Raw genomic sequence first — 23,227 nt, 5'->3', positions numbered from 1 at the left:
CAATAAGTAAACTACATTTTCTTTATTAATAAAATTAATTAATAATTAATTAGCAAAGTGTCCTTTCTTCAGTGTTGTCACATGAAAAGATATGTGAGGGGCTTACTGACTTTTGTGAGATACTGTACATATATATATATATATATATATATATATATATATATATATATATATATATATATATATATTGGGCAGGGCCTGGTCAATGTTCTCTTTTTCTTCTTCTTCTTCTTCTTCTTCTTCTTCTTCTTCTTCTTCTTCTTCTCCTTCTAGAATATAATCTAATGTATAAATAAACATGTAAAATATGTGAAATACATCTGAGTGTATATCATTTCGCCGATGTTGTATATTTAACAAGTCATTGCTCGGTGTTCTACAGTACACCTATCCCAAACACTTCTTTATAAAAAAAAAAAAAAGTCATATGTTTAACCTGAACTCTCTGAGTTTCATGGAAGATGTTGATCGTTTTCATTCCACTGAAAGTTATATACTGTATATAATTGTGTATGTAACAAATAATCTTGAATCTCTTGAATCTTGAATCTCTTGATCATTGAACAGAAAATCCAGATTGTTTAACAGTAGATCTCGGCTCTGAGAGCACTAACACTGGAGACTTCAGCATCAACCAGACAGTCGTGTGAGAATCACTTGATCTATTTAACGAAAGACACTCATGCTCACTTTGATGTGTATTATTACATCCTGTTCGTTGCAGTCACAGCGTTTTGCACAAGTGTCTGTTGGCACATTGCTGCGCTTATACAGGAAGACTAACTGTAGCTCATGAGTAAAGTCTGACCACAACTGACACTCAGCAACAGCTCTGACCGACTGTGAAGTGTGTTCAGCATCTCCAGTCTCTCATGCTGTCTTTCACACACACAGAATTTCTTTCAAAATGTCATATCTATTGATTTAAACAAGTTAGAAACTATTAACATAAAATTTACTGTTAGATTTTCTAGGCTCAGGGTCAGATATAACGTCTAAGATCGTTTCTCCAAGTAATCACTGTGCATTAAGTGGTGTTAATTATATTATTTATTTTTCATATTATACGCAGTTTACTCTACGAATTCATTATCTGGTATCATTTTGTTATAAACATACATCTGTCATACCCTTTACAGTCCGGTCACTGCCCTGATCTTCATCACTACGTTGGTTTACGTCACTGCTCTAGTCATTATAAAATCCATATTTTAATTAATTTTATTAGTATCTTTTATTAATGATCATTCTGTAAGATGTCGTCTGTAATATAAAACTACAACCATACATAAAAAACAGAACTGGATCACCTGATAAACAGTTTTGGAGGAGCCTCTCCTATAACCATGTAGACTCAGCTTTACAGTTATTACATCACTTCCTGTGTGCCACCTTTTCACCCTCCCCTGAACAACATTAAACTTGTTCCTTAACTGTAGAGGTTCCCTCTTTAAACACTAATGAAAATTAAGAAACGTGAAAAGAAAAGCTGGTTTCTCACAGCGACAAGTCAGTACATCTGGGATTTCATTATCTGCTATAATAATAATATATGTACAAATATTTCTCATGGTTATTGAGGTGCATTAACACTTTATTCATGTTGCTATGGTAACCGAGGTGCAGTGTTTCGTCACAAGAGTTTCAACACCACGGACAGCGACGGACTTTCACTCCTCATCGCGCTCCTCTCCGATCTCAAACTCTCACATTCCCACTCTCAGTCTCTTTCTCACACGGTCATCATCACACACTGTGTATGTTTTTCTCCAACTTCACTACAAACACTATCTACCAATCAGTATTAGTGTGTAGATTTGAACATTTTAGGATTAAGAACTAATAACACTATCTCCCACTAGGTGGCAGTAAATCCTCACCCTTAAAGCTCTGTTAGTAAAACTGATCTGTTTCAGGTCACAGAGCAGGCCTTGGCTTTACCGGCTACTTGTTGATCATTATATACAAATATATATGAAGAAGTTCAGTTATATTCAATACAATTCACAGTTCAGCAGTTTATAATGGACTTCATGGTCATTTTCCAACATGCATTAATAACAAATTAATATTCCTGATACTGTACATCACTCATAAAAGCCAATTTGTCCATGTTCATGTCTAAGCAGAACACAACACTGACACTCGCACGTTCCAGGATGGTGACTATAGTGTGTATAGGGCCAAGTCTGTGTGTAACTGGTTCATTTATATATTTACATCATTTGGCAGACTCACTAAACCAAGCAACTTATTTGGCGTTTTGAACAAACATGTTGAATCAAGAGAGCAATTAAATTAAAGAACAATAAGATATTAGTGTGGGCACACGCGAGTGTAAAATTAAACCACATTTTCCATTCTGTCTTAACACCTTTCTCATGATACTGTATATCTGTGCAACATCAAAACACTAATATGGAAAATAATATGTGGTGTAGATGTAGGCAGATCAGAATACCATTTGCTTGCTTATCATGACTTTTTTTTTTTTTAATACAACCAATCACATCATATTCTGGGGCGTGGTCAGTACAGACCCCCTATAGTATAAATATAAATTCAACCCAAGCTTCAAGTGCATTCATATTCTGCTGATAAATGAGATACAAACACTGTAGAATTTCTGAGAAATGAAAAATGACTGGTTTCTGGATTTTAATTTTGATCTTCAGCACAATGTGTAAGTAATATGAGCAAATTATTCCCATCTAGTCTGATGTATGTCTAGTATTATTACTCTAAAGACACTTTTTGCAAGTTTCTATTATTCCTTTAAGATGATCTTTAATTACACGTTATGTATAATAATATCTGACCTGAATTCATTACCTTATTAATGCATTTACTTTTCTAGATACAGTCCAACCTGGTAGACGCTGGGTTACTGCACAATCCCTCACAGAGTCACAAGTTTATCAGCCTGATAAAGAGCTCAGTGTGAATATCGGAGACTCGGCTACTCTACAGTGTTGTATTTTAGAAAAAGAAGTCAGGATAATTACCTGGTTTAAGCAACTAAACAGAAAAAAACCTCAGACTATAGTCCAGTTATATAAAAATGGTGGAGAAATATTTTACAATCAATTCCAAAAGTCTCATTTTCAAATAGAAAGATCTTCAAACTGTTTGAGTTTGATCATTTTAAACATCGCTGAGTCTGATGAAGCCATGTACTACTGTGCACTGACGAGATCCAACACTGTGTTTGGAGATGGAACTTATTTAAAAATTAAAGGTAGGATTTCCACTAAAATTGATTAAGCTACAGGTTTAATGTAGTGATTTTTTTTCCTTATTACCATTAACATGTTCAACCTGGAAGACAAATAATAATGAAGTAGTGAAATGCTAACTGTGTTTTCTTCAACAACACTGAGTTACAGAGTTTTAGTGAATTATGATAAATGTTTATAGGTGATCATGTTACTGTTGCATCAGAAACATCTACACCAGCTCTGTGTGATAATTCAGTGCTGTTTGAACCAACACTGCATGGAAACAGCACTAACATGAACACACACAAGAAAACAGGTGATATGTCTTATAATTCAGAATTCAATATTAATTATCCATAATTCATCAAGCAAAATGTTCCTAGAAAATAATTTGCACTAATGTAAATGTAATGTTATCAATAACAGAACCGGAAAAGATTTGATCTCTACATTCGACAGTGCTCGGTTTGGGAACGGCTTTGGGTCTGTGCGCACTTCTGATTTTCTGTCTCATTTATTTCACACTGAGGAGAAGAAAATGTGATAAAAGTAAGTGCTTTTGTCATCACAATCATTAAAAACTTTATAAGTACAGTTAACTTTAGTTTGACCAAAAAGACTAATAGGTGTGTTTCTGTATTAATAGTGAAAGCTTGTATAGAAGATTCTCCAGGAATGAAGCAGGTATGTGTGTTACTTCTGTATGGAAAATATTGCTACATTAATATGTTACTCATTATAATGTTTTAGATTTAATATAAACAGTCAGTTTACTCAGATTTGCAGAACAATCCCAAGCTTTTTATTTTGATGCTGCTCTTGTTCTGTGTAGTTAGTGTGTATTGTTCATTTACCCATATTGTATTGTTATTACTTTCATCTGGATTATTATTATTATTATTATTATTATTATTATTATTATTATTATTATTCAGGAATCTGAAGCTGAAACACTGAATTACGCAGCTGTGCAATTTACCAAGAGGAAAGCCAAAGCTGAAAAAAAGAAAACTGGCTCAGCAGATGAGTGTGTGTACGCCGATGTGAAAAAAACTGTAAGATATAACAGAAATAATTCATAACACATGATAGGCAAATGTAATTCATATTTTTCATTATCATGATATGATATATGATGCGCCAAGAAAAAAAAAAAAACAACAACACAAAACTTAACAGAAAAACCTAGAAATAATTTTATATTTGTTTACACTAATCTCATAATAATAATTATATTAAAGTTGCCTGTCTTTAAGATATTGTTTTATTTGCAGTGTGGATAAACTCCTATGCTACAGGTTTTATTTCTGTGCACACGTGTGAAGTAACTACGGATGTATTAACTTCAGTAACACTGAACTTGTAAAAAAATCCAACTTGTATGTTTTTTGTTTGTTTATGATTTCAGTAATTAATTTTTTCACAATAAATATAAGAAGCAATTCCATTAAAAAAAGTAACAAAAAACATGATCTTGTCATGATTTATATGAGCTTGTTTTGTTCACTAATCTCTGTGCTCATCTTTCTGGCAGTAGCGAAAGGACACTGAAAATCATGACTTACAAATGGATTATTTTAGTGGGTCAGAGAATGGTGGGAGGTTTACCAGTATAAGTTAGACACCAGTGAATGCAGTCAGGATGATTAAATCAGCAGTAAAAATACAACAAAGGTAACTGATGTATTGATCTTCATACAGACCCTGTTGCAGAACTGACTTCCAATCTGTTTCAATGCAGTTTTTTGTGATTATTTTTTGTCTTTTAGAGAATTTGTGAGTTTACTTTAGCTGCCTTTGTTTTCCTGATCGTGGTGCTCAGAACCTGGAAGTAGATTTCTTCACCATTAATTGTCGAGTAAAACTTTTTCAAATACATTTTACATTAACCAAATTGAAGCATCAAGCACAAAGATAAATCCTTCCAGACATGGAGCCATAATCATTTATTATGAAGTCCAGGATTTTCACCTCACACTGCACACAACTTCAAACCATCATTCACTTACTGAGTGTGGATTTTTTTTTTCTTGCATTTATATAGCGCATTTTTAACCTTAGCAGCTCTACAAAGCACTTTACACTGGTTCTCATTCACCCATTCACACACACACCGATGGTAGCAGAGCTGCCATGCAAGGCACTAACTTGCCATCGGGAGAAACTTGGGGTTCTTGCCTAAGGACACTTCAGCAAGTGGAGTCATGTGGACCGGGAATCGAACCCTATGATTAGTGGACAACCCGCTCTACCACCTGAACCACAGCCGCCCCAGTTTTTTTTTCAGATTATTATATGCAAATGCTACCAATGAAATAAATGAAACTCTATGAAATAAAGTTTATATAGCGAACAAAATATGCTTAGTTTGTGATACCACTGGAACTAGTCATTATATGAAAAAATGTCAGATTTCGATTTTTTTAAATTGTTGATTTTCCAATAAAGAAGTAAAACAAAAGCAAAATACATTACTTATGGTTTGTGCAGAACAACAAACATATGGATGGGCAATAATTATTCAAAAATAAGTAATATAAGTAAATAAAAATGCATCAGTGCAATAATACTTACTTTTGTTACTAAATGGCACACTTATATAGCGCTTTTATCCAAAGTGCTTTACACTGTATCTCATTCACCCATTCACAGACACACTCACACACCAATGATAGGAGAGCTGCCATGCAAGGCGCTAACTTGCCATCAGGAGCAACTTGGGGTTCAACGTCTTGCCGAAGGACACTTCGGTATGTGGAGTCATGCGGGCTGGGAATCGAACCACCAACCCTACGATTAGTGGACAACCCGTTCTACCACCTGATCCAAAGCCGCCCCTGTTGCTACTTAGTATTTTATTTTATTCTTACTTAATTTAGTTGACTAAGTATGGGTACTATAATTTGTGTTCTCTGTGCATAGTCTGTGTCCTTGTAATTTCTGTTATTTATTGTACAGCTACAACAAAACAATTTCCCCAGGGATCAATAAAGTGCTCTATCTATCTATCTATCTATCTATCTATCTATCTATCTGTCTCTCTGTCTGTCTATTAATTGTAATAATAACTGTTAGGACATTATATGACGTGGTCAAGTGTTATATCTGCTTTTGAGTCCAGAGAGCTGAGCATTTATGACTTATACATCCTGGAAAAAGAAGCTGTTAAAGAGTCACTTGCTTGCGGCTCAAATGCTGCAGGACCTCTTACCGGATGCTAGTAGGCAGAAGAGACTGTGGTTAGGGTGGATAGAAAATTGTATTATTCTACATGCTCTTGGTTTGAAATGCTTGAAGTAGATTCACGATAAGGGCATTTAGTGATGAACCAATGAAACTATGGATATTTTTCTTTGTTTTAGTGATTTAAATCTCCCTTGGATCCCTGTTTCTCCTGATCTGATGTAATCTTTATGACTGTTGTGTGATAATCTCCTAAGAGTATGTGTGTCACAATCATTCACTTCATCGACTGAAAATTGAAGAAATTCCTCCACCCCAGAGTCCATGGTAGTGGACTGAACCCATCCGTCACCATAGGAACATGCCAGACAAATACAGAAATTTGTCTATGTCTGTTGAAGAGTGTCTGGACACGTGCTAGCTTCCTAGCTGCCTGGAAAGACCTGGTCCTCTGAGTCAACTGGGTAGTAACATCTCTAAACACGATATAGCTAACTCATTTAACATCAAACTGTGATTGAGTTAGGATGAAATTGTTTCATTTCATTTCATTTTTGCTTACATGATTGACTCTGGGGCCATGGGCAGCTTTATAGTACAGGCCCGGTTCCCCTCCTCTCTGAAACCAGGCTGTGGATGGTAGATCTCTGGGCTCAGAAATCCGTACTGTTTTAAACCCAGTCTCTGATGATACAGATTGAACCTATCCAGTCATTGCCCATTATAATTTTTGCCAATGTCTAAACCAGACATTGTGCCATCCCAAGGTAGTCTGGTCAAGAGGGTGGAGATAGCTGGTCACTGAGCTGCTCAGACATGTTGTCTCCAGTGTACATGTGGGTCCAAATCCCTTGAAAGCTATAAAGCAATGGGAATAGAGACTGTGACCACAGAGATCCATAATCTGGGCAGATGTCTTTAGAAAGCAAGGTGTCACCAAACTCCCACATTAAGGACCCTGGGATTGCGCTCTTGACCTGTTGGTAGAGGTCAATCCATCTCTCCATCAAAAAACTGTTGCTGTGTAGAAGTACAGCCATGAGTGGAAGACAGTCTTTTCTACAGCCAATGGGAACTATGAATACTTGGTGATGCTGTATGGTTTCATGATTGCACCAGATTGTTCTAGTAATTCATCAAGATGGCGCTCTGTGACATGCTCCACACATGCTTTACATTGATGACATCTTGATGTACAGTGGGGGAAATAAGTATTGAATACCTCAAAAAAAGATTTTCAGTAAATATATTTCCAATGAGGTTATTCACATGAAATTTTCAACAGACTTTTGGAATTAACTCAAGAAATCTGGAAATATCAAGAAATCCAAACATTAAAGTCCATAAATAAAGTTATGTGTAATAAAGAGGAATGGTGTGGGAAAAAAAAGTATCGAGAAGCCGTTATTTGTAATGACAGCTACAAGACACTTCCTGTATGAAGAAATTAATGGGTCGTAATATTCAGGTGTGATTTTCTCCCATTCTTCTAAACATATTGTCTTCAAATCTTGTTCAATTGGATTCAAGTCATGTGACTGACTGGGCCGTTCTAACGCCTTGATTTTTTTTTCTCTGAAACCAACTTAAAGTTTTCTTTGCTGTATGCTTTGGATCGTTGTCCTGCTGGAAGGTCCACCCATGTCTCATCTTCATCATACTGGTGGATGGCAGAAGATTCTTCTCAAAAATCTCCAGGTAAAGAGCTCCATTCATCGTTCCTTCAATTACATGAAGTCTGCCAGTACCATGCAATGAAAAACAGCCCCACACTATGATGCTTCCACCTCCAAACTTCACTGTTGGTAGTGTTTTTAGGGTGATGTGCAGTGCCATTTCTTCTCCAAACATGGTGTGTATATGACAGCCAAAAAGTTCAATTTTGCTCTGACCAGACTACACTCTCCCAGTATTTCATAGGCTTATACAAATGAGTTGTAGCAAACTTTAAACGAGCTTCGACATGCCTTTTCTTTAGTAATGGAGTCTTGTGGGGTGAGCGTAAGCAGTGGAGTGCATCGTCTATTGTTTTCTCTGTGATGATGCTACCTGCTGCCTCCAAGTGTTTCTGGAGCTCTTTCCAAGAGGTCCTTGGCTCTTGGGCTACTCTTCTGACTATTCTTCTGACTCCCTGGTCAGAAATCTTGTGAGGAGCTCCTGTGCGTGGCCGGTTGATGACAGAGTGATGTTGCTTCCACTTGTGGATAATGGTCCCAATGGTGCTTACTGGAGGTAAGGTCTGTAAATAGGTCTGTATCCAATTCCATCAATATGTTTTGCATCAATAAGGTTCCAAAGGTCTTGGTAGAGCTCTTTGCTTTTACCCATCATGACATGTTTTTTCAGAATACTTCCCTTCACCATGGATGCAGCAGGAAGACAATGGAGACGTCACACTAAGGAAAGCAAGAAAACCATCCCAGCTTTACCTAGTCCCCAGATCTCCAGCATGAGACCCACGAGGCGGTCTCATTCCTAGAGCTCCTGCATGAGACCCATGGGGTGGTCTCATTCCCAGAACTACAACCTGAGACCTATGAGGTGGTCTCACCTGCAGAGCTTCAATATGAGACCAATGAGGCATTATCATCCCCAGAGCTCCAGCAGGAGACCCACAAGGTGGTCTCATCCCCAGAGTTCCAGCCTGAGACCCACAAGGTTGTCTAATCTCCAGAGCTCCAGCATAAAGTCAAGTTCCTGTCCGAGGTCAACGAGGTAACCTCCCAAGCCATGTTCCTGTCTGAGGTCGAAGAGATGACCTCTCAAGCCAAGTTCCTGTCAGAGGTCAAAGAGACGACCTCTCAAGCCATGTTCTTGTCTGAGGTCGAAGAGACGACCTCTCAAGCCAAGTTCCTGTCCGAGGTCAAAGAGATGACCTCGCAAACCAAGGTCCTGTCCGAGATCGAAGAGACAGCCGCCAAAGCCAAGTTCCATTCAGAGCTTGAAGAGACGACCTCTCAAGCCAAATTCTTGTCCAATGTCGAAGAGACGGACTCACAAGCCAAGTTCCTGTCCAAGTTCGACAAGATGGCCTCTCAAGCCAAGTTCCTGTCCGAGCTCGAAGAGGTGACCTTTCAAGCCAATTTCCTGTTCAAGGTTGAAGAGACGGCCAAAACAAGCACTGTTCACACCAAGTTCCTGTCACAGGTCGAAGAGACAGCCAACCCAAGCTCTGCTCATGCCAAGTTCCTGTCCCAGGTTGAAGAGATGGCCAACCCAAGTTCAGCTCACCCCAAGTTCCTGTCCCAGGTTGAAGTCAACGTCAATACCAACCAAGTTCTGCTCACACCTGAAGCCGACGTCATGACCAACCAGGTCCTGCTCACTCCTGAAGCTGACGTCATGAACAACCACTTCCTGATCACGCCTGAAGCCGACGTCACGAACAACCAAGTTCTGATCACACCCGAGTCTGCTGATATGACCAACCACGTTCTCCTTATGCCTGAAACCAACGTCATGAACAACCAAGTTATGCTCACACCAGAGTCTGTTGACATTACCAACCAAGTTCTCCTCATATCTGAAACCGACTTCACATTCAACCAGGTTCTGTTCACGCCTGAAGTCGACATCAGGACCAACCAAGTTATGCTCACACCAGAGTCTGTTGATACGACCAACCAAGTTCTCCTTATGCCTGAAACCGATGTCACGACCACCAGGTTCTGCTCACACCTGAAGTCGACGTCACGACCAACCAAGTAATGCTCATGCCAAGGTCTGCTGACATGGACAGCCAAGTACTGCTCACGCCCGAGTCTGCTGACACGGACAACCAAGTTCTGACTAAGTCCGAGTCTGCTGACACGAATAATCAATTTCTGCTAACACCCAATTCTGTTGAAACAGCCAACCAAGTTCAGCCTTCAGAGTTGAAGGAGGACAATGCTTCGCTTTTCTGCTCTGCTGAGGACGTCGCTCTGCCTTCCTGCTCAGCTGAGGATACTGCTCAGTCTCCCGGGTTATGTGAAGACATTTTGCCTAGAGGGCCAGGACTGCTGGGGGAGGATTTCCCATCCTGCACTGCGGCCTACAAACATGACTACCATGGTCTGCAATTCCCAGAACACTCATTCATTCTAATTATGCACACCTGCATCCAATTTCACACACTCACTCCATAATATAAAGAGACTGTTTTATAACAATGTCTTTGCGAAGTATTAGTGTTATCACTCTACCAAGCGATTATACCCTGTTCCTCGTTTTGTTTCATGGTTCTTGATCTTGTTCTCGTTTTTCGTTCTCGATTCTAGCCTTGCCTTGTTATGCCTGTTTGCCAATCGCCTGACCCTTTGCCTGTTTCTTGACCTCACTATTGTCTCGTGTTTTGGATTTGTCTTCTTGTCTCTCTCAAATAAAAGTCTTTAATGGCAGTTGCATCTGTCTTAACCTCCATTATGTGGATTACGTGACAAAAAGGAATTCATGTATCTTTTGGGGAGCTAAGCTCCATCTGTCCCCACTGTAATTTCAACACTGCTGTCGGGTTCTTCAATAATAAAAGTCAAATGCATTAAGCTTGCCCAAATGAGCATCATTACATAGGCAAGATTTTGACTCCAGATGGAAATTAAAATTAAGAATGAGATGTTTGTGTAGGCACACATAAATGTACAAGTAAACCACATTTTCCATTCTGTCATAACACCTTTGTCACAATATCTCTGTGCAACACCAAAACACAAATACGGAAATATGTGGTGTAGATGTAGGCAGATCAGAATACTGTGTGCTTGCTTATCATGACTTTTTTTAAATTACAACCAATCACGTCATATTCTGGGGCGTGGTCAGTACAGACCGCCTATAGTATAAATACAAATTCAAACCAAGCTTCAAGCGCATTCAAATTCTGTTGATAAATGAGATACAAACACTGTAGAATTTCTGAGAAATGAAAAATGACTGGTTTCTGGATTTTAATTTTGATCTTCAGCACCATGTGTAAGTAATATGAGCAAATTATTCCCATCTAGTTTGATATAATTTTTTAAAAAGGTATGGAGACTTACTTTAAAGCATTTTGTATGGAGTTGTATGTAGAAGAATCTCCAACGTTATTCCTTTAAGGTTATCTTTAATAACCCCTTATATATAATAATATCAAAAATAAATTATTTACTTAATTAATGCATTTACTTTTCTAGATACAGTCCAACCTGATAGACGCTGTGTTACTGCACAATCCCTCACAAAGTCACCAGTTTATCAGCCTGATAAAGAGCTCAGTGTGAATATCGGAGACTCGGCTACTCTGCAGTGTTGTATTTCTGAAAAAGAAGTTGGGATAATTACCTGGTTTAAGCAACCAAACAGGAAAAAACCTCAGAGTATAGTCACAGTATATAAAAGTGGTGGAGAAACATTTTACAATGAATCCCAAAAATCTCATTTTCAAATAAAAAGATCTTCAAACTGTTTCAATATGATCATTTTAAACATCATTCAGTCTGATGAAGCCATGTATTACTGTGCACTGACGAGACGCAACCTTGTGTTTGCAGATGGAACTTATTTAAAAATTAAAGGTAGGATTTCCACTACATTTGATTAAGATACAGGTTTAATGTAGTTTTATTCTTTCCTGCATTACCATTAGCATGTTTAACCTGGAGGACAAATATACAAATAATGAAGTAGTGAAATGCTAATTGTGTTTTCTTCAATAACACTGCGTTACAGACTTTTAGTGAATTATGATAAATGTTTATAGGTGATCATGTTACTATTGCATCAGAAACATCTACACCAGCTCTGTGTGAAAATTCAGTGGTGTGTGAACCAACACTGCATGGAAACAGCACTAACATGAACACACATGAGAAAACAGGTAAGATGTAATTCATAATTAATTCATAAAGCATAATTCACCTTGAAAATAATTTGCACTAATGTAAATGTAATGTAGTGAAATAACAGTATCAGAAATGATCAGATCTCTACATTCGACAGTGCTCGGTTTGGGAACGGCTTTGGGTTTGTGCGCACTTCTGATTTTCTGCCTCATTTATTTCATACTGAGGAGAAGAAAATGTGATAAAAGTAAGTGATTTTGTGATCAGGTTAATTAAATTGAATAAAGTCATTTGCCATTGTGTCTATCAAAAAGACTGAACTCATAGGTGTTTTTCTGTATTCATAGTAAATACGACTATAGAAAACTCTCCAGGAACGAGGCAGGTACGTGTGCAGGAACATTCTATATTATTATATACTGTATGGGTAATTGTGTTTGTTTCTGTAGATGAGTCTGACTACTAATTTTGCTTCATATATATGTGAAATGTGAAATGCTGCATTCATATGCTACTTGTTAAATTTTCTGGATATAATTTATACAATGAATTTGATGAGATTTGCACAACAGTTCCAAGCTTTTTATTTTGATGCTGCTCTTGTTCTGTGTAGTTAATGTGTATTATTTATTTATTTAATTAATTACATTATTATTATTATTATTATTATTATTATTATTATTATTATTATTATTCAGGAATCTGAAGTGGAACCACTGAATTACGCAGCTGTGCAGTTTACCAAGAGGAAAGCCAAAGCTGAAAAAAGGAAAACTGGCTCAGCAGATGAGTGTGTGTACTCCGATGTAAATAAAACTGTAAGATGTAATGGAAATAATTCATAACACATGGTACTATTACACTGCAAAAACAGTAAAAACAGTGAAAATATCTTGACTATATGCCAATTTATTCCATCTTTTTCATTACGAGATAAAAAGATTATTAAATGATAGATGCATTTTTTTACATTAAGCTAACAATAGGGCGCATGGTGGCTTAGTGGTTCGCACGTTCGCTTTACACTGTCAGGGCTGGGGGTTCGATTCTTGCCTCGGTCCTGTGTATGCGGAGTTTGCATGTTCTCCCCTTGCTGCGGGGGTTTCCTCCGGGTACTCCGGTTTCCTCCCCCAGTCCAAAGACATGCATGGTAGGCTGATTGGCATTTCCAAAGTGTCCATAGAGTGTGAATGTGTATGTGATTGTGGTCTGCGATGGTTTGGTACACCATCCATGGTGTACCCCGCCATGTGCCCCATGCTACCTGGGATAGGCTCCAGGTTCCCCACAACCCTGAAGGATAAGTGCTATAGAAGATGATTGGATTAATCTCGCAATAAGAATTATTTTTTAAAAAATGTATGCTATTCAAGATGTTTGTTTTTTGCAGTGTAGTTAACCCACTTACCCCGTAAAGCCGAAAAACTGGCTTGCCTGTCTTTGACCTATTCCTGTAAGGACGATATACCGGCTTGGTCGTCTATGCCAAATACCCATAAGGCCGATATAGCGGCTTGACAGTGTAAACGTTATCCCCGTAAGGCCGGTATACCTGCATTACTCTGCTATGATTCCTTACTGATTTAATTATTATTTTTTGACCCAGAAGGTTGATGATGTCATGACGTCACGAAGTCATTACGTCATTATGCCGTCATTACGGTGAAGATTACGCTGAATAAGCGTGAATGTTGTTGATAAACTTATGGTGTAATAGTAGAAGTTAACTAAAAATGCTCGTATGGTACTTCTAAATGAGTATAAGGATTTTAGCGAGCATTTTTCGTAATTTCTCTAATTAAGAATTGTGCTCTAAGTGGAGTAAAAACACTGAACTGCTTCATTTTCAAAGTAATATTACACAAATACATTATTATAAGTTGTTTCAAGGCCTAAAAATGTTAAAATTAAAATGTTGATTTTGGGGCCAATTTTGGCCCGAGAACTCAGGGTTGGCGTGCTGTTTCTATGGGGAATAAAGGGTTGTAGGACATAATACTGTGGGAACTAAAGGGTAAGAGGGTTAAACTTCTATGCCACAGGTTTTATTTATTTACACGTGTTTAAAGTAACTCCTGATGTTTGTTTCTACCATTATTTCCTTCAAGTCATATACCTAACTTTATATGACTCTGACATTTGCTGAAGACACAATAAATGGAAAGAGCAATTTCATTAAAAAATATAACAAAAAACTCAGAGTTTAAATCAAAGTAATTTTCCATTACTGGTGTATTTTCAAAAAGGTTGTGCTTTGGCATTTAACATAAGCCAAGCACTGTGACATCCACATTAACTGGGGGCGGGGCTTGTTTTATTCACCCACCTCTGCACTCACATTTACAGCACTAGTGAAAGGACATTGATAATCATCACTTATAAATGGATTATTTTAGAGGGTCAGACAGTAGTGGGAGGTTTACCAGTATATGAGGGAAACCAGTGAATGTAGTGGAGATTATTAAATCAGCAGTAAAAGTACAACAAGGGCAACTGATGTATCGATACTAATACACAACCTGTAGGAAAACTGCCTTCCAACCACTTTTGAGGCTGATTTGTTGTTGTTGTTGTTGTTGTTGTTGTTGTTGTTGTTGTTGTTGTTGTTGTTTTCTTTCTCCTATAATTCTATAGTTTTTCTCTGTTTTCCTGAATGTGGTTTGTTTCTCACTATAAGTAAACACTAGGATCTTGCACTTTTCTTTTGAGCATCAGATTATTATAAACATATGTTACCAATGGAGACCATCAAATAAAGTTTAATTACTGAAAAAAAAAAAAAGCTTAATGTGTGTAAATCTATTCCACACACAGGTTTAAACAGAGCATTAAAAAAATCCATGGTGCTGGTCATAATGGCAAAATACTTGGTGTAGGACAACACACACACACACACACACACACACACACACACACACACACACACACACAGAGACACATTGATAGGCAAAAACTGAGTAAAAAAAAATAATAAAAGTGAAAGTGCATAAATGAAATAATATCTGAAATAATAACTGTAAGTACAGTATATAATGTAATGTGGTCAAGTTGTTTATCTGTTTTTCAGCCCAGAGTGCCTAACATTTATGAGTTTTACATCCTGGTAAAAGAAGAAGCTGTTAGAGAGTCTGCTAATTGTGGCTCAAATGCTGCAGTACCTCTTACCAGATGATAGTAGGCAGAAGAGACTGTGCTTAGGATGGATAGAAACTTTGGTTCCTCTGCATGCTCTTGTTTTACAAAGAGTCCTGATAAGGGGGTTAGTGGTGTGTCAGTGATACTATAGTTGGGTTTGTTTGTTTATTTTGAAACATTTTTTTTCGAGGTGGCAGATTTGACTTTTTTCCAGCCGTCTGAGACAGGATAGGACTTGCTGGGCTTTCTTGGCCAAGGAGGATGTGTTGCCAGTTCATTTGAGGCCTTCAGTAATGTGCATGCATAAGAGGTTATAGTGTAGGCAATCACTCAGTCCAGTGACCGAGAATTAAAAAATTCAAACCCAAATTGTCCCCAGAGAAATGTGCCAGAACAAAATGAGAATGTCTAGATCTTTGTTGCAGAGGGTCTGGACACATGCCAGATTGCAAGCAACTTGAAGAGACCTGGTTCTTAATTTGGGAGAAATATCTATTAACATGACATTGCAGATATGATTGACTCTGGGGCAAAGGGCAGCTTTATAGCAGAGACCCTGATTCTCTACTCTGAGACCAGGCTGTGGATGGTAGACATCCATCCATCCATTTTCCATACCACTTATCCTATATAGGGTTGCACGGGAGCCTGGAGCCTATCCCAGGGAACTCGGGGCACAAGGTGGGGACACCCTGGATGGGGTGCTAATCGATTGAAGGGTACAATTATTCAAACATCCATTCACACACCCATTTGTACACTATGGACAATTTGGAAATGCCAGTCAGCCTACAATACATGTCTTTGGAATTGGGGAGGAAATTTGAGTATCTGGAGGAAACCCCCGAAGCACAGGATAAACATGAAAGCTCTGCACCCACAGGATGGAGGTAGGATTCAAACACCCAAACCTGGAGATATGAGGCAAAAATGCTAACCACTAAGCCACCATGCCCCCTTCTGGACGGTAGACATCTGGGCTTAGAATGAGTTCTGTTTCAAACCCAGTTACTAACATTACAGTGTGAACCTATACATTCAAAGACCATAACAATTTTTGTCATTGACTCAATCAGACATTCTGCCATCCAAAAAATGCATTCCCGAAATCTCAAAGATAATCTGGTAAAGAGGGTGGAGACAATGTGTGCACCAGACTGCTACGGATGTTCTACCAGTCTGTTGTGGCCAGCGTCATCTTCTTTGCTGGGGTGTGCTGGGGAGGTGGCATCGGGACTTGTGGCACCAATAAACTGGGCAAGCTGGTGAAGAAGGCCAGCTCAGTGGTGGGGATGGAACTGGACGGTGTGGAGGTGGTGACTGAGAGGAGGATGAGAAGGAAGCTGAATACCATCATGGACAACCCCTCTCATCCTCTCTGTGCTGAGCTGAGGCAGCTCAGGAGCTCCTTCAGCCACAGACTCATCCAGCCCTGAGCCTCAAAGCGCTTTGGAGGCTCATTTGTGCCATCAGCCATCAGCCTCCACAACATTACAGCACCAAACTGACAGATTTAAGCCCAATTATATCTGAGACATTATTTGGTTGTAAATAATTATTACTGATTGTATAGTGTAAATAGTGTGTGAATACTTCTACAATACGGCATCCGTTCTGTTTTTTTATATTCCTTCGTGCTGCTATGTTGACCTAAATTTCCCCTACGGGGGATTAATAAAGTTATATCTTATCTTATCTTATCTTATCTTAACTGTTCACCCAGCTGCTCAGACATGTCTCCAGTTCCCGTGTGGGCCACCTCCATAGAAAGCTTGGAAGAAATGGGAATAGAGACTGTGCCAGACAGAGGCCTTTAGCAAACAAAGTGCCACCGAAATAACACCATACTAAATATGGACTGCTGGTAGGGGCCACTCCTCCTAGATCCCACATCTACCTTATGTCCATCAAACAGCTGTCTGTTATGGACGTGTATATCCAGGATGGCCTTAGGCAGGGGTTTATTCGACACTCCACATCACCTGCATCTGATGGCTGGAGTATTGGGGCCACTTCTTTGTGAAGAAAAATGATGGAAGTCTGCAGTCATGCACTGATAATTGTGGGCATAACTAGGTCACAAAGAATTTCCAACACTCCCTGCATTTGTTGCCAGCCCCACTGTTTGTAGTTACAGAGCATTTGGGAAGGGGATAAGTGGAAGACTGTATCCTATACAGCCATTACAGCCACTGGGTAATGTGAACACTTGGTGATCCTGTATGGTTTGATGAATGCCCCAAGTGTGTTCCAGTCATTTGTTCTGTGGAAAGCTCTACAAGTGCTTTACATTTATGACATCTTTAAGAGTCCAGAGGAAGTGTTGGGGAGCTGGAAGGATGGGTAGGCTCACAGGATGTTCATGTTCATCTCACATCTCAGATTATGAGTCCAATCAAAAACGCTAAACCGAATAAATACAGCAGTCAGGCCTATAAACAAACAATGCACAAGGAGCACATAAAGGTAATGATGAATGGTATATGCATACAATATATACAGTATTATCATACAATACAGATGTTGTACAATGCATTGATAAAATTAAAGGTAACAGAAATCAACAATATGACCAAAAACAAACCAATATAATGATGCTTCAACTAACACACCTGTACAACTATGGATAAACTAACAGATTTCTAGCGTTGCATAAAATACAAAACAGAAATGAATGAGTAACGAATAATGAAAAGTGACACCTGTGCCCTACAGGTGAAGGACCTAAAATGAAAGATGGGGTTATGGGTTTGTGATTTCATCAATATTTTTCATATAAACCTGCAAAAGAATAATTGAAATAGTAATAATAAATTATTATTATCCCACACGTGCTCCACAAAGATTCTTCTTAAAGGATGTCATGATCACAGGAACTTTTTTTTAGGGAGCTGTGCTCCATCTAGCACCCCTGGATCTTGAACTCTGCTGTCAGGCCTTCAGTAATAAAAGTGCCTCTGAAAGCACAAAATGTGAATGTATGGCACTGTCCTTTGGTCCAGATGATCATTACTCTGTAGGCAAGAGTTTGTACAGACGAGCTGAGTTAAGAGAGCAATTAAAATAAACAACCATGAGATGTTACTGTACTGTAAGCACACATGAGGGTACAAGTAAACCACATTTTCCAGTCTGTCATGACATCTCTGTACAACACAGGTATGGAAATTTGTGGTGTAGATGTAGGTAGATCAGAACACCTTGTGCTTCCTTATTGTGTCTTTTGGTTTATGCGTGGTATATTCTGGGGCTGCTCAGTACAGACCACCTATAGTATAAGTATACATTCAAACCATGCTTCGAGCGCATTCATACTCGCATTCATTTTATGTTTATAAATGAGATACATACACTGTAGAATTTCTAAGAAATTGTAAGTGTCTGGTTCCTGGTTCCGTACCACTTATTTATTATTGTCATAGAGGGCAGTGGTGGCTTGGTGGTTGAGGCTCTGGGTTGCTGATCAGAAGGTCGGGGGTTCAAGCACCAGCACTGCCAAGCTGCCCCTGTCAGGCCCTTGAGCAAGGTCTTTAACCCTCTCTGCTCCAGGGGGTTCTGTATAATGGCTGTAATGTATACCTGATCAATAAAGACTCATTGTCCTGTACTGTGTGTTATTATATGAAATATTCTACAAGTGAGATTTTTCTCATATATTCCATAATGTTTTTTTTTAATTATTATTTATTTAAAACATGAAATATAACGGGTTTTGGAATTTTTAAAAATGTAAAAGAAAGAGAAGAAATGTTTCATACAGTATCTTCACAGCAGACTGATGGATGTGAAGTAACATGGGCCGTCAGGTTTTACAAACACTTGTGGAGTCCATGCCAGCTAGAGGGCGCGCTGTCATTAAAGCAAAAGGGGATTGCAAAAAAAGGAAAGAAATTCTGAAACCCATGTTAATAATTCTACGATTTTACTTTTCATTCAAGTTACTTCTGAAAAGATTGTCTGTAATGAAAAGCTTTACATTAACTTGGAAAACCATGAAAAATAAATGCAGTGTCACTAGTTGTCTCAGATTTTAGGCCTCAATGTACTGTATACATGCAGACACAGATATTAGTAAGAAGGTGAATTAAGAAAGAATTTTCAATAAACTACACAATGAACGACATATGAGGGTAGAAATAAACCACATTTTCCATTTTGTCACCTTTGTCACACCTGTACAACACCAAAACATAGTTTAAACAAAGTATAGTATGTATTATACACCAATTAATCATAAGTTTAAAACCACTTGATTATCTCATTACGAAGGCACTTGTCAAAGGGTGGGATATATTACACCTTGGCTAACACCAACATTTCTTAGTAGAAACTTGGGTTGGTACCTACCAAAAATGTTCATGGGAAGGAGAACTGGTGAACTGGCAACAGGGTCGTGGGCGCCCAAAGCTCATTGATGCGTGTGAGGAGCGAAGGCTAGCCCGTCTGGTCCAATCCCATAGAAGAGCTACTGTAGCACAAATTGCTGATAAAGTTAATGCTGGCTATGATAGAAAGATGTCAGAACACACAGCGAGTGCATCGTAGTTTGCTGCATATGGAGCTGCGTAGCCACATACTACAGGTCAGAGTGTCCATGCTGACCCCTGTCCATCACGGAAAGCACCTACAATGAGCACATGAGCATCAGAACTGGACCATGGAGCAAACGAGCAATGGAAGAAGCTGGCCTGGTCTGATGAATCGCATGTTAGAAGGGCCCCACACATTTATTTTCTAGGTTTTCTTCTGTGTACTGTGTGGGTAATTATGTTTTTCTATACATACCACTATGTATCTTTGTCACATTAAGCCTTATTAGTGATTTCCATACCTGTTTACTTCATGTTGTTATGTTCATATGCTGCTCGTTATAATGTTCTAGTTATAATTTATACTTTCAGATCAACCAGATTTTATTTTAATGCTGCTCTTGTTGTGTGTAGTTAGTGTCTTTAGTGCATTCTGTATGGATATTACTTTGATCTGGACTTTATTTACATCAGGCCTAAATTATTTCCAGGCTACACACAATAGCATAGCTCAAAGTTGTTTTTTTTTTTTTTTTAAATAAAAAAATAAATAAAAAATTAGTTAAAAATAAATAAATAAATACATTTAAAAAAAAAAAAAGAAGAACGAATGAAAACAAAAGTACACAGACCACTGTCAAATGCCAAAATTCAAATTCATTACATGTTCATTTGGTACAGATGCCAATTTCTACATAAGCAAAGTTTTGTACACACAGGCTGAATTCAGAGAGCAATTAAAATAAACAACAGTGAGATGATATAGTGTAGGCACAAGTGAATGTACAAGTTAACCACATTTTCCATTCTGTCTTAACATCTTAGGTCATGACACCTCTGTGCAACACCAAAACACAATTATGGCACAAATGTGGTGTAGATGTAGGCAGATCAGATCATGTTGTTTATCATGTCTTTCTTTTTATTTAATTACAGCCAATCACGTCATATTCTGGGGCGTGGTCAGTACAGACCGCCTATAGAATAAATAAAAATCCAAACCATGCTTCAAGTGCATTCATATTCTGTTGATAAATGAGATACAAACACTGCTGAATTTCTGAGAAATGAAAAATGACTGGATTCTGGAATTTAATTTTGATCTTCAGCACCATGTGTAAGTAATATGAGCAAATTATTCCCATCAATCTCATGTATGAAGTAATTTTTTTTTAATCTTTGGAAGCTGTTTCTTTAAATCACGTATTTTGTATGCAATTGTCTGTAAAAGTAACTCCAATATTATTCCTTTAAGGTCAATTTTAAATAGCGTTTTGTGTATTTTAATATCTGAAGTACATTCATTACCTAATCAATGTGTTTACTTTTCTAGATACAGTCCAACCTGGTAGACGCTGGGTTACTGCACAATCCCCCACAGAGGCACCAGTTTATCAGCCTGATAAAGAGCTCAGTGTGAATATCGGAGACTCGGCTACTCTGCGGTGTTGTATTTCTGAAAACGTATATGGGATGATATATTTGTTTAAGCAACCTAACAGAAAAAATCCACAGCTTATAGTAAAGTTCTATAAAAATGCTGGAGAAACATTTTACAATGGATTCCAAGAGTCTCGTTTTGAAATAGAGAGATCTTCAAACTGCTTCAACATGACCATTTTAAACATCGTTCAGTCTGATGAAGCCATGTACTACTGTGCACTGACAACACCCAACCCTGTGTTTGCAGATGGAACTTATTTAAAAATTAAAGGTAGGATTTTGGGTTAAATTTGATTAAGCTACAGGTTTAATGTAGTGATATTTTTCCTTATTACCATTAACATATTCAACCTGAAAGACAAATAATAATGAAGCAGTGAAATACTAACTGTGTTTTCTTCAACAACACTGAGTTACAGAGTTTTAGTGAATTATGATAAATGTTTATAGTTGATCATGTTACTATTTCATCAGAAACATCTAAACCAGCTCTGTGTGATAATTCAGTGGTGTGTGAACCAACACTGCATGGAAACAACACTAACATGAACACACACGAGAAAACAGGTGATATGTCTTATAATTCAAAATTCATTAATTATCCTTAATCTGTACAGCATAATGTACAGCATTTGTACTAATATGAATGTAATGTTTTATAATAACTGAACCAGAAATGATTAGATCTCTACATTCGATAGTGCTCGGTTTGGGAACGGCTTTGGGTTTGTGCGCATTTCTGATTTTCTGCCTCATTTATTTCATACTGAGAGAAGAAAATGTGATAAAAGTAAGTGATTTTCTCATCAGATAATAATTCCACTTACTTTTATCCCTGTTAAAAATCACTAGTAAGTGTATTTCTGTATTAATAGTAAACGCTTCTATAGAAGATTGTTCAGGAATGAGGCAGGTACGTGTCGATTTTATACTATTATACTGTAGGTTGTTTTTTTGTTTTTTTTTAGATTTGGGTTTTCTTTGTTCTATAGATACCACTATGTACTGTAGATACTCGTTTAGTCACACATGAATCGCACCACTAAATGTCCAACTCATGTATGTGCAAAGTTGTTACATTCACATGCTGTTTGTTATACTGTTCTAGATATAATGTATACAGTCACTTTGCTCAAATTTGCACAACAATCCCAAGCTTTTATTGTGTTGCTGTCCTTGTCTGTAGTTAGTGTGTATAGTTCAGTTACCCATCTCGCATGGTTTTTACTTTGAGGTCGAAATGTTTTGCAATATTATTTTATTTTCATTTTATTTTTCAGGAATCTGAAGCAGAAACACTCAATGATACAGCTTTGAAATTCCCCAAGAGGAAAGCCAGAGCTGAAAAAAGGAAAACTGGCTCATCATATGAGTGCGTGTAGTCTGATTTGAAATATAACTTTAAAATGTAACATAAATTATTCATAGCACAAAGAATTCTTATAGAAAGAAAATATCTTGACTATAGACAAATATATTCCATATTTTTACATTTTTTTACATTTACATACTGTATATTTTTTTCTAGTCGCAAAAAAAGCCTAGACATAATCTTATATTTGTTTACAATAATCACATAAAAAAGAAATATGAAATAGGTTTGCCTATATTCAAGATTTATTTTGTTTTTCTTGCAAGTGTCTTATTATTAATATTAAATATGCATTTTTGTATGACTTCAGTGCGGCACCTGTGTTGAACTTTGTACAGATTTCATGGCCTCATTTGTATTGTTCTAACTTTTGTTGAAGACACAAGAAATTTCAAGAGCAATTTCATTAAAGGCGTAACAAATACACCATCCTTAGAATTATTCTGAAAGTAAAACAGGAATGTTTTATTACTAGTAAAGTTTCAAAATGCACTGTAAAACCGGATAAGTTCATTTAACTCAAAAAATTTGAGAAAACTAATTACC

At 37.6% G+C, this 23,227-nt stretch overlaps 1 protein-coding gene across 1 annotated transcript; it reads left to right on the top strand.

The window, feature by feature from the left end:
- Positions 1 to 2,550: 2,550 nt before the first annotated feature.
- LOC128611838 (uncharacterized) lies at positions 2,551 to 4,398 on the top strand. The gene is made up of 6 exons (XM_053631652.1): positions 2,551 to 2,683; positions 2,858 to 3,238; positions 3,418 to 3,534; positions 3,678 to 3,758; positions 3,865 to 3,902; positions 4,154 to 4,398. The coding sequence occupies exons 1-6, from the start codon at positions 2,641 to 2,643 to the stop codon at positions 4,298 to 4,300; spliced, it is 807 nt and encodes a 268-aa protein (XP_053487627.1). The 5' UTR covers positions 2,551 to 2,640; the 3' UTR covers positions 4,301 to 4,398.
- The last annotated feature ends 18,829 nt before the right edge of the window (positions 4,399 to 23,227 follow it).

This window comes from Ictalurus furcatus, chromosome 8 (assembly GCF_023375685.1).
Source record: "Ictalurus furcatus strain D&B chromosome 8, Billie_1.0, whole genome shotgun sequence".
In the NCBI taxonomy this organism is placed as follows: Eukaryota; Metazoa; Chordata; class Actinopteri; order Siluriformes; family Ictaluridae; genus Ictalurus; species Ictalurus furcatus.
Note: the sequence above shows the minus strand (reverse complement) of the source record. Positions and strands in the feature narration are given on the sequence as shown.

Coding starts and splice junctions, on each gene's coding strand:
- LOC128611838 (XM_053631652.1), top strand. CDS start 2,641: ATGACTGGTTTCTGGATTTTAATTTTGATCTTCAGCACAATGT. Junction 3,535..3,677: donor GAACACACACAAGAAAACAG/GTGATATGTCTT, acceptor TACATTCGACAG/TGCTCGGTTTGGGAACGGCT. Junction 3,903..4,153: donor ATTCTCCAGGAATGAAGCAG/GTATGTGTGTTA, acceptor ATTATTATTCAG/GAATCTGAAGCTGAAACACT.